The sequence below is a fragment of the Pongo pygmaeus genome, chromosome 4, assembly GCF_028885625.2.
Source record: "Pongo pygmaeus isolate AG05252 chromosome 4, NHGRI_mPonPyg2-v2.0_pri, whole genome shotgun sequence".
NCBI classification, from domain to species: domain Eukaryota; kingdom Metazoa; phylum Chordata; class Mammalia; order Primates; family Hominidae; genus Pongo; species Pongo pygmaeus.
In genome coordinates this window covers 134,160,248-134,179,675 of record NC_072377.2, presented here as the reverse complement: position 1 = coordinate 134,179,675, position 19,428 = coordinate 134,160,248, and the positions used below count along the sequence as shown (strand labels likewise).

General features: G+C 35.4%; 1 protein-coding gene across 4 annotated transcripts in view; it reads right to left on the bottom strand.

Moving 5' to 3' along the window:
- ADAMTS19 (ADAM metallopeptidase with thrombospondin type 1 motif 19) overlaps window positions 1–19,428 on the bottom strand; it is a 283,956-nt gene that overhangs the window by 64,491 nt on the left and 200,037 nt on the right. For 2 of the 4 annotated variants that reach the window (XM_054488423.1, XM_063665471.1), the window contains 2 exons: window positions 16,094–16,174; window positions 1,770–1,927 (listed from right to left, as the gene is read on the bottom strand). In XM_054488423.1, the coding sequence (XP_054344398.1) occupies window positions 1,770–1,927; window positions 16,094–16,174 (239 nt within the window). Of the gene's footprint in view, window positions 1–1,769; window positions 1,928–16,060; window positions 16,175–19,428 lie in introns of all 4 variants that reach the window. The other 2 variants (XM_063665472.1, XM_063665473.1) reach the window with 1 other exon arrangement.

Here is a 19,428-nt window from a genome sequence, read left to right as displayed (position 1 = left end):
TCCAAGTTCTTTGGACCTCTGTGTCAGTGAGGTAGCACAGAAGAGTGATTAATACCTAGGTTTTTTACAGCTAAATAACTTATTGGACAACACTGAGCACATTGATTAACTTTTCTCATATTTAATTCTTTTTCATCTGTAAACTAGAGTTATAATAATATATATTACACAGGATTATTTGGGGGATTAAATGCTATAATGAACATAAAGCACTTTTGGATAGTGTCTAATTCTTAGTCCTCGAGAATGATGGATATTATTATTATTCTGATTTGGAATAGAAGGTACACACACCACTCACCTTGCTCCCTTTATTTCTGTTGGTAAAGCATATTAATTGCAGTTATATAGAACCTTGTAATTTAAAATGTGGTTTGTGGACCAGTAGAAGCAGTATCATGTGGAAGGTGGTGAAAAATACAGATTTTAGATCCCGCCCCAAATCAAATGAATCAGACTATGCATTTTAGTAAGAACCCCAGGTAATCTGCAGGCACACTAAAGTAGGAGAAGCAAATAGGCCAATATATGATGTGAACCTCTGGCTTCTAGACTAGCAACACACATGTCTCCAATTGAAGACAAATTCATCTTAAATCATGTGGAGATATTAAATAATGCAGCACATCATGCTCCAAATAAACAGTTAATTGATCGTGTTTTAGAGTTGTTTTATGTGTGGACTTAAGGAGGGGTTGAAGTGTCTGAATTTTAGACTTCTTTTTGCCATTAGGATAGAAAACTCACACCAGCTGTGTAGTCAGTCATTTGGCTCATGTGCCATTAGCATGCACTGCCATAATCAAGGTCAAAAGGGGCACATGGACCTGCCACCAGCCTGGACAGAATTCCATCATCCTGATTCTTTCTCTTCAAATTCTAAACCACTTATATGCAGTTTTTTGTTTGTTTGTTTGTTTGTTTGTTTGTTTTGAGACAGGGTCTCCCTCTGTCACCCAGGCTGGAGTGCAGTGGCTTGAGCTCTGCTCACTGCAACCTCCGCCTCTTGGGTTCAAGCAATTCTCCTGCCTCAGCCTCGTGAGTAGCTGGGATTACAGGCATGCATCACCATGCCCAGCTAATTTTTTTGTTTTGTTTTTAGTAGAGACGGAGTTTCAGCATGTTGGTCAGGCTGGTCTCAAACTCCTGACCTTGTGATCCACCCACCTCGGACTCCCAAAGTGCTGGGATTACAGGCGTGAGCCACCACATCTGGACTATATCCAGTTTTTTTACTAATGGTAACGAAGCTTATCATCCCAAACATTCAAATTTTCATAATTCTTTACAAAAATCCATTAATAACAAACAGGGTGATTGGGAGCACTGTTAAGATACATTTATCAAATTCCTTCTCTCGGGTAGAATAACATTTTATCTAAGGTTTTTATGCAGAGTCAGATAATGGCCATTCATGGATATATAAAACATTGTGATTTGCATGCAATATTATAGTACTGTCTTTATAGACATCCTCTTCAGTTAGTAAATGTATGTTTTTAGGAAGAAGGGGTTTCTTTGGATTCCGTCATCCATCTGTACTCATCTGTAAATTCCCTAAAACATCTTGCTCCTCCTGTAATAATTGCTGTTTTTAGACAACATGATTTAAAACACATTTTACAAAACCTCTAAAAATTCCACTTTTTAAATAATTTTAAATGCCTGTTTGACAATTCAAATCTGAAAAAAATTAGAGGAAGTGCACTTGGAATGTTCCTTGCCATGAGAAGTTGATTATGCCATGTTATCAATTCATTCCCTCATACCAGGAGATGTAAAGGTGCTGTAGTAGGACCTTTGGCAGAGATCTTCTCCCAGAGGCCTCGTCTTACATAATGAACGGTAGTTCCAGCCAAATTGAAGGCTCCAGAGTGTTCAATCTTCCAGTCACTATTAATAGACTGTTTGCCAGCATCTCGGAGAGCTATAAAGAGGTTCAAAAATATTAGAGTATTAACAAGTCAGCTTCATTGATCAACATCTACTACAAATTATTTTGTTAAAACTAGTCCATTTATTTACAAACAAATGGATCAACATTCCCTGATGTAAAACTTGAGGCAGCTCTTTTTAGGAAAAGTCTACAATCATGGCAGATGCCATAAGCTCTCCTGTCCTGAAATTGTCCATAACTATATAGCCATATTTATCTTTGCCTTCTCTAATCTCCTTGGACCTTTGAGGTATATATTCCTTATTTTGGTCCTTAATCATTTATTCTTTAACACATTACTACATTCAGGCTATGTGTATCTGTTTAGTCTATCCAGTGATCCTATGAGCATTGTGAATACTGGCTTTACATCTCATACATGCTCTGTCTGTCCTATGCCCATCCAGAAAAGTATGTGATTAAAGAAGGATCATTAAGCAGCACATTAATTAACAGATCAAAATGGCAGAGTTATATGCATTATAAAACAATTCAAAGATAATACGTTGGATTTAAAAACAGACCCAGGACCTTTTAACATCTGTTTGTGATTTGCTGTGAACAAGAATGGAAGATAAATGTTAATTCTCACCCACAAACAACTATCATCTATATAGGATTTTACAGAATAATTCTGTTTACATATTTTTTTTCTTTCTGAGCTAATCTGTGTACAATTTAAATAAGATTAATGACACAGAAATGAGACATCATGGTTACCATTTTAAATTAAATTTTTAAAATATTTTCCTTCAAATGATTTAGTGTTTAATTTAAACTTTTAGACTCTCCATACAACTTTGCTGTCTTTCCTAAAGACATGTACATGAGGAATCATTGAAGGCTATGTCAAAATTATATGAAAACGTTTTGATAACTTAAGCCCTAGTTATTATTTAGGCTACTCTCCAAGTATTAGATGTTTGAAGATTTCCAAGTTTTTATCTTGTAAATAATGTTTAAATAAATATGCTATATACTAATTATGTGTATATCTGAATATTTCCCTTAAATATCCAGATTTGGAATTACAATAATAAATAAATTGAACATTTAAAGATTTTGAAAAACAGTTTCAAATTGATTTTCATAGAGGTTGCATCAATTTATACTTCCATAATAGTGACTGAGAGTGTTTATTTCTGAGCACATCACTGAAAGTAAATTTCTCTTACCTAATATAAAGTCATGATTGAATAATTACTTATCTAGTATCAACTATAACTCAGGCAACATTCAAAGTTCTGGAACCCCCAAAATGAACAACATGTATATGTTCTCTGTCTTCATGGAACTTACACTCTAACTGCAGAGCCAGACATTAAACAAGTTATGTAGGCAACTGACTACAACATGCAGATACTTGCATGGCAGAGTTGCGAGAGGCTCCTCTGAGGGACGTTATTTACTGAGGAAGTTAGTGAAGGGAAATAAGGGAAAGGGCATTCTAGACTAAGGGAGCCATACATGGAAAGGTCTTAAAGCTCATCGCAGCTTGACCAGCACCAGGAGACCCATGGGCATGAAGTCAAACATGCTGAAGCAGATTATGAAGGAAGGCTGGAGAAATAAGGACTAGCCAGACCAGAGAGGCCTTGTTAGTATTTGAGTTTTCCTAAGAAAAAAATGTAATGGCCAGTGTGGTGGTGCACACCTGTAATCCCAGCACTTTGGGAGGTCAAGGTGGGCAGATGGCTTGAGTTTACAAGTTTGAGACCAGTCTGGACAACATGGCAAAACCCCATCTCTACAAAATATACAAAAATTAGCTAGGTATAGTGGTGCCCTCCTGCAGTCCCAGTGACTGGGGAGGCTGAGGTGGATGGATCGCTTGAACCTAGGAGGCGGAGGTTGCAGTGAGCTGAGATCGTGCCACTGCACTCCAGCCTGGGCAACAGAACCAGACATGGTCTGGAAAAAAAAAAGTAAAGCTTTAAAGTATTTTGAAAAATATTCTGTGGAAAATGGGCTGGTGTAGGGTAAATTTACACAGGGAAGATAAGATATAACACTAACATAGTAGCCCAACTGAAAGTAATGGTGGCTTGGATTAAGGGAATGGATGAAAATATCAAGATTTGTTTCAGAGTAAAATGGACAGAATATGGTAATGAATTGGTTCCCCTGGGTAAATGGAAGTGTCAAGTATGATGCCAGGGTTCTAGGATGAGAAAACAGATGGGTTATAATGGCAAATAATGAAATGGTAAAAACTGTCAAAAGAACATAGTTGAGGAGCAATATCAGAAGTTAACTTTTTTTTTTTTTTTGAGACGGAGTCTCATTCTGTCGCCCAGGCTGGAATGCAGTGGCCCAATCTCAGCTCACTGCAACTTCTGCCTCCCAGATTCAAGCAATTCTCCCTGCCTCAGCAGCCCGAGTAGCTGGGATTACAGGCTGCCACCACCATACCCAGCTAATTTTTGCATTTTTAGTAGAAGCAGGGTTTTGTCATGTTGGCCAGGCTGGTCTGGAACTCCTGACCTCAGGTGATCTGCCCACCTTGCCCTTCCAAAGTGCTGTGATTACAGGCGTGAGCCACTGTGCCAGGCCCAATCTACTTTTCTTAAAGATCTATTATTTTATTCCTATTGAACTTTATAATTTTTTCATTTTGATCATGCTAAATTGATAAAATAATTAATGGTTTTTCCTAAAAGGTAAATTATTTCCTTGTTTTTCATTAAAGTCTGTTAAGTATTTTGAGGAATCTTTTTGGCCTAGATATGTACTGTGGTCGGTACAATTCCATTTTTTTCTCCTGTATTTCAGTACATTTTTAGGGCACAATGTAAAGAAATATTTCCGGAAAATCTCTAATTAAAATGCCTTTAAAAATCCTGGGGGTCACTAGAGTATATTTAGACTCAATTGGTATTTTTGACATTCAGCATTCTCCAGAAAATGGCACACACACGTACCTTCAAATCCACACCATTTAATAGCAGCCTCACATAAAGAATCAATACTTTAGGTATATATGTTTCTTGCTTTTTGTTTTTAATTTGTTAATTTAAAAAATGTGCTTTTAGAAATCATACTCTTCACCATGATTGAATAACTAAAACTGTATTAGCTCTCCTAATGTAAATAACTAGAAAAGTAGACAATGTATGAAACAGCTGTTCTCAGATGTTGGGTAAATAACAACAGAGAAGTGCGATCCCTAAGAGAAGATCAAATGATTTGATCTCTAAAATTGCTTGGCTTTCTGCTTGAAAATATTTACCAGACCCCCTGACTGGGAGGTAGAACCCACACAGAGGACAGATGATGAGGGCGAGAGCTTCAGTGAGTTGAGGACACAGAGAATGGAGTTAAAATTGGCTAAAGAAGCTGAAGAGATTTTACTGAACACACAGTCTTTAGTGGAGAACAAAAAAAGGCTACGTATAGAAATAAAGTTAAACTAATCCTAGAACAAAGGTTACTTTAGTTGCATACTGACAAAGCTTTTAAAAAGCCTAAGAAGTTAAGCTGATCTTCAAGTAAGTTAACTGTCCAGCAAAATGAAACTCAATACTCAATAGTAAATAACAAAATACAGTCATTCAGCAATGTCACATTCATAATATCCAGCATCCAACCAAAAAGTACTAGGTATGGGAAAAAGTCAGGGATTGCAACCTGTCATAATCAGTAGAAAAATCAGCCAATAAAATGAGGTCCAGGAATAATAGAGATGACAGAATTTGTAGACCAAGGCTTTTTTATTATTATTATTTTTTTTTCTGAGATGGAGTCTCACTCTGTCACTCAGGCTGGAGTGCAGTGGTGCCATCTCAGGTCACTGCAACCTCTGCCTCATGGGTTCAAGCAATTCTCCTGCCTCAGCCTCCTGAGTAGCTAGAATTACTGGTGCCCGCCACACGCCCGGCTAATTTTTGTATTTTTAGTAGAGAGGAGGTATCACCATGTTGGTCAGGCTGAACTCCTGACCTCGAGTGATCTGCCTGCCTTGCCCTCCCAAAGGGCTGGGATTACAGGTGTGAGCCACTGTGCCCAGCTGACCAAGACTTTTGAAGATCTATTGTAAGTATGTTCAGTATGCACAATAATTCAAAGAAAAATACGTAATATTGAAGAGTAATGGAAACTATGAAAAATCAAATTTCACAGGATAAAATATGTAAAATAGAAATAGAAAAAATATATATAACTGTAATGATAAAAAGTCACAGAATAGAAAAATATACATAATATCTGTAATGACAAATTCACTGAAACTATTTACAAACATTTTAGATATTGCAAAAGAAGTCCGTGAACTTGAAGGAAAGCCGATATAATAGAAACTAACTGGATTCTAAAAAGAAAATAGGCTAAAAAAATGAACAGACCATAACTGTCCCATGGGAAATACCTGGTAGAGTAATGTATGTGTAACTAGAATTCCAGAAATGTGGGTGGGGGCATACAAATTATTTGAAGACATTGTGCTCAAAATTGTTTCCAAATTTGATACAGTCTACAAACATACACATCTAAAAAATGCAATGAAATCTAAGCCAAATAAGCATAAAGAAAGCCATACAAGGTACATTATAATCAAACTGCTGGAATCCAATAATAGGGAATAACAATCTTGAAAGTGCCTAGAGAGAAAAAAGCACATTAAAACAGGGGTGAAAGATTTAACAATTCACTGGATATACCATCAGAACTAATACAAGCAGGAAGACAATAAAATATCACATTCAGAGAGAGAAAACAAAGCAAACAAAAAAATCTAGAATTCTATATCCAGTGAAAATATCCTTCAGAGATGAAGGCAAAGTAAATATATATTCAGATAAACAAAATTTGAGAAATGTCAGCAGACTTACTCTATTAAAAAAATTAAAGAATACTCTTCAGGCTGAAATAAAATGGTTCAAGATGGAAAGTGGTTTCTATGTGAAGGAAGGAAGGAAGCTGATACTAGTAAATGTATAAAAAATGTATTATTATTTTTAGTATAATTAACTGAGGCAAAGTGATTACAATATATTTTGGTATTTAAAATATATGTAGAATTAAACTGATAATAGGAAATGTGAAAGTAAGATGCATAACAGCAAAAAGGAAGGAAAAAGAGGAGTATACTGTTTTAAGGAGCTTACATTATATATAAAGTGGTATAAATAATTTGTAAGGAGGCTGTAATAAGTTAAAAATACATACTGTAAATGCTAGACAATCCATTAAAAATATAAAGCAAGAATTATAGCTAATAAGCAAGTAAAGAAGACACTGGAATAGTAAAAAGTGTACTCAGTCCAACAGAAGCCAGAGAAAAAGACACAAAGGAATTAAGAAGAGATGGAACAAATAGAAAACAAATTCAGTATGGCCAAAATTATATTATGTTTAAGTGGACTAAGGACATTGGTTAAAAGAGAGATTGTCAGGCTAAAGAAAACGAAAAATCTCACAGTATTCAAAGAGCTTTAAAAACACATAGGTTAAAATAAAAGAATGCAAAAAGATGTAGCATGCAACACTAAATATTAAAAGAAATGGATTTAATGATTTTTTTTTTTTGAGATGGAGTTTCGCTCTTGTTGCCTAGGCTGGAGTGCAATGGTGTGATCTCAGTTCATTGCAACCTCTGCCTCCCGGGTTCAAGTGATTCTCCTGTCTCAGCCTCCTGAGTAGCTGGGATTACAGGGGCATGCCACCACACCAGGCTAATTTTTGTATTTGTAGTAGAGACAGGGTTTTATCGTATTGGTCAGGCTAGCCTTGAACTCCTGACCTCAGGTGATCCACCCACCTCGGCCTCCCAAAGTGCTGGCATTACAGGCGTGAGTTACTGTCCCCAGCCAATGGCCATATTATTAATGGATACAATGGACAAGGGCAAGAAATATTTTGAGATTTAAAAAAAGACGTGTTTTTAAAGGTCATTTAAATTAAAATTAATTAAATTTAAATTTTAAAATGACATAACATTTGTTAAGTAGACTTAACAATCCTAAGTGTATGCTAAAGTATCAAAATGCATGAAGCAAAACTGACATAATTGAAAAGAGACAGAAAAATCCAAAATTTTAGTTGAAAATTTCAATACTTTCCTTAACTGAAAAAAAGATGAGTATCAGTAAGAATATAGAAGACTAGAACCAAATAAAACTAATTGATATTTAGAGATTGTACTCAGCAATTGTATTAATAGAACACAAATTTTTTCAAGTATAAATGGGTCATTGGTCAATAGATGCCTTAAGTTATAAAAGAGGTCTCAAAATTGAAATTACACTGAATATATTCTCGTACCAGAACAGATTTAAACCAAAAATCAGTAACAATATATCTATTTTAAAAACTAAAAATATTTGGAAATTAAACAATCCATTTATAAGTAACTCATGAATCAAAGTAGAAATCATGGTGCTAATATGAAAATCTTTTGAACTAAGAATATATTGCGGAATAAAACTAAAGCAGTGGTTAGAGGGAATCCTATAGCTTTAAATTGTCACGTTAGCAAAGAAGAAAGCAATAAAGTTTATGATCTAAGTTTCTACCTTAAAATGGTAGAAAAAATAAATATAAACCCAATGTTAATAGAAGCAAGAAACTAACAAAGGGCAGAAATCAGTTAAATAGAAGTAAATTAACAATAGGGGTAATCATTAACACCAAGAGTTGGTTATCTGAAAAGATCAAATAACTGATAAAACTTTTGCTTATCTAAGAAAAATAGACACAAACTAAAAATATTAGAAATAAGAGACAAAATATTGTTCTTATAGGTATTATAGTATAATAAGGAAATATTATAAACAAGTTTAAACCAATGAAATTGACAAGGTAAGGGAAATGAATTAATTTCTTAAAGATAACAGTTACCAAAATTGACACAAAAAGAAGAGGAATATCTGAATAGCCATATATATATAACATATATAAGAATATCTGAATAGCCATATATGTATGTATTTGTGTGTGTGTGTGTGTGTAGATTTGTACTTGCACATGCCAACCAACTTAGTAACCGTATAAGTCTTGAGAGCCCTGAACTTTACAGTTAAGGTAAATTGGTGCTGCAAACCCATATGAGGGTTTGATTTGCCTTATAAATTCTCGGGAAAATTGATTTTTCTACTTCCACTTAGTACTAAGGTTAATATAGATACATTTTCTTTCTTCCACTTTTTGTGGTGCAATTTCTGTCTCTCCACCACAGTGAAGTTGTAGTTGTTTAGTGTTCTTGCTTTATGCAGGGCTCTCCTACTAAAGCTCCCACTTTGTAAAGGCCTTAGGTTTTGTTTTCTGTCCACAGAGTCCCTGTGGCTCTCAAAGTCTACACTTGCTTACCAGAATCAAGTATAGGTGGGTCTTTATAGTCAGCTTAATTCTCTGGCTTCCTGTTCCCACTTTGTTTTTGGTATCTAAGGGTTCTTTAATTTCTTTCCAGTTCAGAGGTGTTAAGGATTAAACATTGGTGCCCTCCCCCTAAATTCATGTTAAAACCCTACCCCCTAATGTGATCTTATTAGAAGGTGGAGTCTTCGGGAGGTAATTAGGATTAGATGAGGTCATGAGAGTGAAGTTTTCACGAATGGGATTAGTGTTCTTATAAGAGTCCCAAGAGAGCTTGTTTCCTCTCTCTCTTTGCCATGTGAAGACACAGCTAGAATTCGGCAGTATGCAATTCAGAAGGAGGTCCCTCACCAGAAGCCCACCATGCTGGCACCCTTGATCTCACACTTCTGGCCTCCAGAACTGTGAGAAATAAATTTCTGTTGTTTATAAGCCACAAAAAAGTCCATGGCACTTTGTTATAGCAGCCCAAAGAGACTAAATGACAGGTACATTATAAGAAGTGTTTTTTCTTTTGAATTTTGCTCATTTTAATTTTTTTTTAGTGAGAAGTTGTCCATAGTGCCTTACATACAAAACTGCGTGGAAGGTAAGTAGACCCATATGACCTTTTTGAGATTTTTTAAAAAACTCATGAGATGCAATGATTTTGCAAAGATATAACATAGGTCTATCTGAAGTATTTTCCATTTTAGGCTTTTTGATAAATTACTAACAAGACAGTGATGCCAGAATCTTCAGAAAAGCAAATAATAATTGCAATTAAGAATACAGTTTAAAGAAGGAATGATGAAAAACAATAATTGTATTGGGAAGGGATTAATTATCTCTATAAAATAATATATAGTTTGATGTAGACAGGTTAATTTCTTTAAGAATGATCAGTTTGCCAAGGTTCTATTTTCTTTTCTTTTTGTTAAAGCTATTTCAAGATGAATATTTCCAACGACTTCCTTCCTATACCCAAAGGAGCCTTTAGGAAATGTGATTTATGAAATGCATCTATTTGCCAAGTCTTCAGGCCTGAAATCTGTGATTTTAACACAGTGTCATTTCTTCTTTACTCCAAATTTGTCCCTCATCCATGTGTCCTACATTAGTGTTACTATTACTTGCCAGAAACCTAGAAGTCATCCTTGAATTTTTATACTCTATCAACACTCACATCTATTTTTCAGCAAGTTCCATCAGTTCAACTTCTTCAATGTCTCTGGAAGCTACTGGGTGTTTCCTATTTCTATTCTCTAGCTAGGTTTATGCAACCGGTCTCTTTGCCTCCAAGAATGTGTGCTCCAAGGCACCCTTCCTCTGATTCATCCGGGTGAATTATTTTTTTCTGAGTCAGCAAATAAAGAAATGTATTATTGAATAAACATGGTAACATATTACTAGTATTTTCAACATTGATTTAATCTCCAGAGCAGCATTCAGTCTGTTTAGGGGCATAGATGGTGTTTCTTTCTACAAGTAAAAGACCCTGCTCACTTAGGTCTAAGGCGCACAAGGAGAATTTACAGTAACTAACTGAGACAGATATGTGATTCAACTTTTAAACTGAGTGGTCTTTTAAAAACAAAGAGTGATTGGAGACTTATGTTTAGAGGTCACTAACAGAGAAAAATGATGGGATTTAGTAGAATTGGAGACAGTGAGTAGAGAAGAAAATGGTCATTTCATGATTTATACCCTTCTGAGTTAATTCTATACAATTAGTTGGTCACCCTGGTTTAAAAGGGGGAAAAAGAGGTTATATGGGATAAGTTTAAAGAAAATGTGTTCAAATACGACATGTACTTTTCAAAATCACAAGTGTTGCATGGACAATTACTTAAAATAATAAAACTAAAAAGGAGGCAGCATGGTTCAGTGCCTAAGAACCCAGATGCTATCCCCAGATGCCTCGGGTTCAAATCTAGATTCACGGCTTCTTAGATGTGTAACCTTGGGCAAAAAACTTAAAGTTTCTGTTACTCTATTACCAGATTTTAAAAATTGGGAAATTAATAATGCCTACTTCATAGAAGTATTCTGAGGATTTATGGATGTATGTAATGCACTGGCCTATACTAACCAAGTGTGAAACATCTTTTTCTTAAACAAATTCACTCAAAAAGTCTGTAATTTCCTGTGTGCCAGACTTTGATTTAGATATTATAGACAAAAGAACAAAATGCCTTCAAGAATTAACAATGGAGATTGACATTAGAAAAGCAAAAATTTAAACAAATAAAAAATTCAGACAAGGATAAGCGCAATACAGAAAATAAAGCAGGACAATGTAATACAGAGTGGCTTGGTTAGAGGTCAGTGTATACGGAGAAAAAGTAATAATTTTGAGTAACCGAAACGATTTGCTGATGCATCACATTACAGCAGTAAAGAAAGTGAAGAATCAAGGAAGACTGTCAGTTTTTACATGAACTACTGGATAGAAATTAGTGAATATGATGAGCTGAATAACAACCCCACACCACATATCTATCTATGTTCTTAAAAGGTAAATATCATACAAAATATCTTCTCTGACCACAAAGGGATGAGGTTAGAAATCAAAAACAGAAACAGAAAATGCACAAATTTGTAGAAATTAAACAACACACTCTTTAACAACCAGTGCAACAATGAAAAAAAAATCACATGGGGAATTAGAAATTATCTGGAGACAAATGAAAACTCAACATGCCAAAGCCATACCTTATGGGACACAGCAAAGGCTTTTCTAGGGAGAAAATGTATACCTATAAACCCTTATATTAAAAAAGAAGAAAGATCTCAAAAAAACAACAAACTGAATTCCAAACTAGTAGAAGAAAGCAAATAAGATTAGATTAAAGTGAAATGGAGAATAGAAAACAATAGAGAAAAATCAACAAAACTAAAAGATAGTTCTTTGAAAAGATCAACAAAATTAACAAGTCTTTTGCTAGACTGACTAAGGGAACAAAAGAAAAGACAAGACTCAAATTACTAAAATCAGAAATGAAAGTGAGGATGTTATAATCAATGCTACAGAAATAAAAAGGATTATGAGAGTATTATAAACAAGTGTAGGACCATAAATTAGATAACCTAGATGAAATGTACAAATTTCCCAAAACAAAACCTACCAAAACTGAATCATGAAGAAAGAGAAATCATAAATAGACCTATAATTAGCAAGGAGATTAAATCAGTAATCAAAAATCAAAAGCCCTGGACAAAAAAGCTTTTTCATATGGTTTTAGGCAAAGGTCCAACTTCATTTTTTTTGCATGTAGATATCTAGATTTCCCAGCACCACTGGAGAAAAAGACTGTCCTTTCTCAGTTGAATGGTCTTGGTACCCTTGTTGAAAATCATTTAAACATATATATATATATATATATATTCCTGGACTTTCTATTCTTTTCCTTTGGTTTAGATGTCTGTCTTTATGCCAGGATCATACTGTTTTAATTACCATAGCTTTGTAGGAAGTTTTGCAATCAGAAAGTCTGCATCCTCCAGCTTTGTTCTTTTTCAAGATTGGTTTGACTATTCAGGGTCACTTCCATATGTAAAATTTCATATGAATTTTAAAATGGGTTTTTGTATTCCTTCAAAAGATTTCACTGAAATGTAAATGTACTTAATGCCACTGAATTAACTGAACTTGACACTTAAAAATAGCTGTGATGGTAAATTTTATGTGATATATATTTTACCACAATAAAAAATATGTTATTGAGGGGGAAAAAGATACCCACATCCTAATCCTTGGAACCTATGAATGCTACTGCTATGGTCTGAATATTTGTGTCCCCCCCATAATTTATATGTTGAAATCCTAACCCCAAGTTAGAATTAGAAGCATTAGAAGGTAGCGTCTTCTGAGAGGTGATTAGGTCATAAGAGCTCTGCCCTTATAATTGAGATTAGTGTCCTTATCCCAGAGAGCTAGCTAGCTCCTTCCACCATGTGAGGACATAGCGAGAAGATGCCATCTATAAATCAGGAAATGAGCCCTTAAAGGGTACCAAATCTATTAGTGCCTTGATCTTGGACTTCCTGGCCTCCAGAACTATGAGCAATACATTTCTGTTGTTTATAAGCTACCCAATCTATGGTATTTTTATAGCAGCACAAACAAACTAGATAATTACCTTCTATGGCACATTAAAAAAATTACAGATACTAAGTTGAAGATCTTGAGATGGGAGATTATTCCTGAATTATCCAGGTAGGCCTTAAATACAATCACATGTGTCCTTATAAGAGAGAAGAGGAAAATTTGGAAAGGAGAAGGCAAGGAGACTATGCAGGTAGACAATGGAGTGACAAGGTCACAAGCGAAGGAATGCTGGCAGCCACTAGAGTTGGAAAAGGCAGGGAATGGATGTTCTCCTAGAGTCTCCAGAGATAGTGTAACACTGCAAACACTGATTTTTGGCCCAATGAAACTGATTTTGGACTTCTGGCCTGCAGAACTATGAGGGAATACATTTTTGTTGTTTTAAGTAACCAAGTTTGCAGTAATTGTTACAGTAGGCATAGGACACTAATGCAGTGACATTCACTGTAGTGGAGAACACCAAAGGAAGAAGAGCTTTTAGCATGGAGTGGAAATCAAATTTTTTATTTGGACTTTTGATTTTGGACTTTCTGTTTGGCTGTTCTTGCACTGCTATCATGAAACACCTCAGACTGGGTAGTTTATAAAGAAAATAGATTTAATTGGCTCTCGGTTCTGTGGGCTGCATAGGAAGTATGGTGCTGCCATCTGCTTGGCTTCTGATGAGGGCCTCAGGAAGCTTACAATCATGGCAGAAAGTGCAGGTGGTGCAGGCATCTCACATGGGGAGAGAGGGAGCAAGGGGCAGGAGGGTGGGGGTACGTACCACATACTTTTAAGTAACCAGATCTCACATGAAATCACTATTGTGAGGACAGCACCAAGAGGATGGTGCTAAACCATTTGTGAGAAATCCGTCCCCATGATCCAATCACCTCCCACCAGGCCCCACCTCCAGTACTGAGGATCAGAATTTAGCATGAGATTTAGAAGAGACAACATCCAAACTATATCAGACTTATTATTTCTGAGGTACCTATGAAACTTTTGATAATTTACATCAAATAATGTAAAGCAATAGAGCCAGATGTAATTCCCTGGGGACAGAATATAGCAGAGAAAAGATCAGGACCCAGGCCTGAACCCCATAGTATGGGAACATTTGGAAACATAAAGAGGCTGAAGACCTCACAAAAGAGACCAGTAAGGGGCATCCAGTGGTCCTATAAGTGTTTAATGAAATGAGGAGAAGTCAACAGTTTTAAATGCTGCTTACAGGTCAAGTAACATTGGATTTGTCAACATGGAGGGCATTTGCTGACCTTAAAAAAGGCATTTACTGTAGAGGGAGACAGGAAACAGGACTGGATTGGTTGAAGAGACTGGGAGGTAAGAAATTGCAGACAGCATGAAGATGTCACCTTTGTAATATTGCCTGGCTTATTTAGCCACATGTGTCAGGTTACTAAAACCCATATTATAATTTAGAATTTTGTATAATTGAGAAAATTCCATTTGAGATATCTATATTCCTTTCCAGCTTGGAAAAAAGAAAACATACATGCAAGTGTAATAACCACTTGTGTGCTATTGAATGAACGTATTGAAATTGTCTAGATTATGGCCAGTGTCTCTAAAAACTGGGTATCAGGACTTTTAATCTGTATTTGAAAATCTTGTATGATCTATTTGTACCATAGTAGTAAAACAGATTAAATACCAATGCATATTTTGGGAACAAATGGTAATAATTGGTAATGAGTGTGTCACATGATAAAGAATTCCTTTTACTGTCCCCTTTCCTCAAATTTTTCTACAACTAGACTTCAAATCCTATTGAAAAAAATTCAATCTGAGTGTAGATTATGTATTTTTGATACTGCAGAGTAGAAACAATCACGTAAGCTGAGTTGTTTCTATATACAAAGGATTCCTTGTTGGAACATTATTGCTCATTTAAGAAAAAAATAGGGAGGACATTATTTTTGTTACAAAAAAATAGGCTTGAGAGCTTTTTTTGTGTGTGTAAAGATAATACAAACACAGTGTTACAATTCTGGAAAATTATTTAGTCTTCTGCCTGACATAATCATATTAGGTCCCTCTATCTCTAGATGCCAGATAAAACTTAATTTCACATGACTTAATTAGATTGAAACTTTAACATATGAGTATGTATATTTTGACAATTTAGTATTTTTTCATATTTAAAATCATGAATTGACCTAATTAAACTATTAAAATAACTGATACAGTACTTTTCATAAGTAATAGTTAAAAATTTTAAAATGTTTTCTTCATAGGTGAGATTTCCTAAAATGAGGCAAGAGAGAGAACCCTTTTCCATTAAAAAATCAAGTCCTTTAGTATGTAGAACATTACTTCAAAAACGCCACAAGATTTCCTGATGAAACGATCATTTTATATATATATATATACACATAAATTCATTTATAAATACAATTAATATGTATATGTGAATGTATGTATATATGTGAAATATATTTATGAAATATATGAATATAAATCATACCCAAATCATTCAATGAGGTTTTCATTTTGTTTTGTTTTTTTATCTTGGACTAACATGTGGAAGCAATTTTTACCCCTCAAAAACATACAGACAACCAGATTGCTTTTGCTCCTGGGAAGTCCTTGGGAGAGAAGAAAAATTTTCCTACTTGATATGACAAAAGATAGTTCCTGGGAAGTTCAAACATAAAACTAGAAACAGACTGACTTCCTCCTCATTACAGAACTCTCAGGGCAGGGAGTTGGGCTCGTACTTGGATCTTCTCTGTGTCTGTAACACAGGTTACCTAAATAGCTATGTGCCGGCTTTTCCTCCACAACTTTGATTCTTCTTGCTCCAGCAGGTATCACCAGCACTTCTACATAACCTGTAAGAGTCAATAAAACATGAAATAAATCTTGAGTTCCTTCGAAATCTCTTTTCTTCATTGACTTGCCTTTTGTTTTCCTTTTGGTTTTGGTTATTGGTATATTTCACTACTTACGTAAAGAAAAATTTTTATATATAAAAGCTGTCATGATTTCCAGTGAAGTTTCTTGGAAAGATGTTGAGCCTACAGCACTACGGAGGACAAACAGGCACTTTTATTTTATGTAAAACAACAAAAAAAATCTCATTATGAATTGTGAGGAGAGAAAAAAACCCAGTGGAACAGCCTGGTTAGAAGCACAGTGGATCTTGACATAGAACAGATAACCTCAGATTTTGTTGTGGGAACTTCTTTAGGTTAGAAAGTGTGGGGAAAAAGAATATATAGCCGGAGAAAATATAGCAAGCCTGGACTAAATCCCTGGAGTACTGAAGTATAGGACAAGAGAAACCAAGCATTTTCTGGAGGATATTAACAAAGGGTTTTGAAACCGATGCCGGAGACAGAAAGTGTAAGGTCGCACCAAGCAATCTAGGGTCATTTCTGAAGATGTCAGACAGCTAGACCCAAGACACGATTAGGTGCTTCTCAGGAAACATTTTTCAGCAGATGTTAGGGATATAATACTTGAAGAGAAATAAAATGATAAGGTAAAGTGAGATAAGAGAAAATGTGCAGAAAAATACAGACTCAAGTTTCACTTAGTGCAGAATAGTGAGAACAGATGCCTACTTTTGCTTGAAGTTATTTTCCAATTGTATTAAAATATTGTTCTTAGTAGTTCTGTGCAGATCCATGTATCTTATAAAAGTCTACCTTCTAAGCTTTAAAAAAGGCACAAGAGCTAATTCCAGAGTTGTCTCCTGTTTATTAATTAATTATTCATCTTCCTGAGACTGTTGAGCTATTTGGCATATACCAAAAGGTAGCATATACCCCCCCTGGTGGCAGTGGCTGGAATTAGTGGCATGTGCTTTTAGAATCATAATTTCCATTCAAGAACACTGTTTATTTAATTAACTATTGAATTGCACATTTCAGCAACACTAAGCCATTCTCAGTAATACTAAACATAAAAGCACAGTCATTTTTTCACATGACCAAAATACACAGCAATTAAAATGGAAACAAATGCATAATGGCTATTTGCACGTAGAAGTCAGGTAAGATGATCTCTGCCCTCAGTGAGCTTATAATTGAATTGGAAAGACAGGCATAACTACCTCATATAAATGAGTTGAATACAATGGCAAATATCATGTTAAAAAGGTAATATGCAAAATGATATGGTTAATTCTCTGCTGAAGATTATAAACCAGAATTGTTTAAGCTACTACCTTCAAGGCTTCACTGCTATTTTTATTCACAGAGGTAGGATTTTTTTTTTCCTTGACAAACATTACTCATACTTGGGAAACACTGTCATCAGACAGAATCACTATGATTCAAAGGAAAGAATAATTTATAAAGGAAAGCTTCACAAAAAAGTAAATAGATGAACTGCCTTTGGAGAATGGGTAGCATTCACATGCATACAGAAAAAGGATGAGTTCACTGTGTATAAGGAAGAGTAAGGGATATGTGGTGTGGTTAGTGGCACTTGAATAAAATAATTTGGATGGAATGAGAAGATTTAAGAGAGTGGCTCTTTTAAAGAGAGTTTAAATGCATGCCCAGGAGAATGAATTTATCAATTTGAAACTATCGAACATTCTATAGCAAGGACCTTGGTAACTGGATCCTGGCTTTGAGAGGCTTTGACTAACAGTGATATCCAAGAGGAACAGGGATATAGTTGTGGGTAACAGTGTCAGGACACTAATGGTAAAATCCAGGAGTAGTGGAGGCTAAGGGAGAAAATCCAGAAGATACTCTGTAGAAAAAAATTTCTGAACTTAGTAACCAAAAGAAAGTGGGTATAATAAATATTGAACACAATGCTTTATTATTAGTTATGTGAGAATGGGGTATCATTTACAGGAACATGGAAGTCAAGAGAGAAATCATCTAGTGTTGGTAATAACTGAATAAATTTGGCTTTGCAATTTGTATCTAACAAAATGGCACAACGCACTAGTAGAAACATCCAGAACTCTGTAACATCTGGAATCTAGAGAAAAGTCATGCTATTGATGTAGCTTTGCGAGATATCCTTGCAGAATCACTAAGTTAAGGCATGAAAATAAGTGGAGAAAATCAAGAAGAGAAGTCAAGGCCTTAACTTTGGTGATGGTCATAGTTTTTAACAAAGAGATAAAAATAAATCGGGAAAAAAGATAGAGGAATGGGGCTGGGCGCGGTGGCTAACGCCTGTAATCCCAGCACTTTGGGAGGCTGAGGCAGGCAGATCACGAGGTCAGGAGATCGAGACCATCCTGGCTAACACAGTGAAACCCCGTCTCTACTAAAAATACAAAAAATTAGCTGGGTATGGTGGTGCATACCTGTAGTCCCAACTACTCAGGAGGCTGAGGCAGAAGAACCGCTTGAACCCGGGAGGCAGAAGTTGCAGTGAGCAGAGATTGTGCCACTGTACTCCAGCCTGGGTGACAGAATGAGACTGTCTCAAAAAAAAAAAAAAATGAAGAAGAAGAATCATGAGAAGAAGATCTCATCTGTTTTGGAAAGTGGGACCCTATGGATGAGAATATCTCAAGAAGAATTGCTGGTGAACTGTCAAAAGCTGTATATCAAACATGAGGCATCAAAGAGAAAGGTGACTAAAGAGAGTCAGTTCTGAGTGTCCCAATCAAGAGATAACTGTTAATCTCCGAGCAAATGAGTTCAGCAAAGTGTTGGGAGCAGATGTTGAACTTCAGAATATTAAAAAAGAAGAATAGATATAACAAAGTAGAGGTAGTATGTGCAAATTCTTGTTTGAGTTTAATAGTACTCTCTGAGGTATGCTACTATACATTAGAACTATAGTTATATCTAAGTTTATAGTTCTATTTACAGTGATTCTGTAAATATACAGTAATTAGCTGACCCAAGCTTTGAACTCAGGTCTGTCTGTTTCTCCTGTTCACTTCCTGCTATAATTCACTGCAACTATTTCCTAAAATAGAAAAAAATAGTTAACACTATGACTCTCCTACTGCTGTGGCAAACAACCAAACACGCAAAAGCTCTTACAGCATGTCCTCCTTATACTTCATTTTCTTATACAAAGAATAAAACATTTTTTATGCCCATTTTCTTCTTAGTATTTACTGGTAACTATGCATTTCAACAACTGGCCTATATGTAAT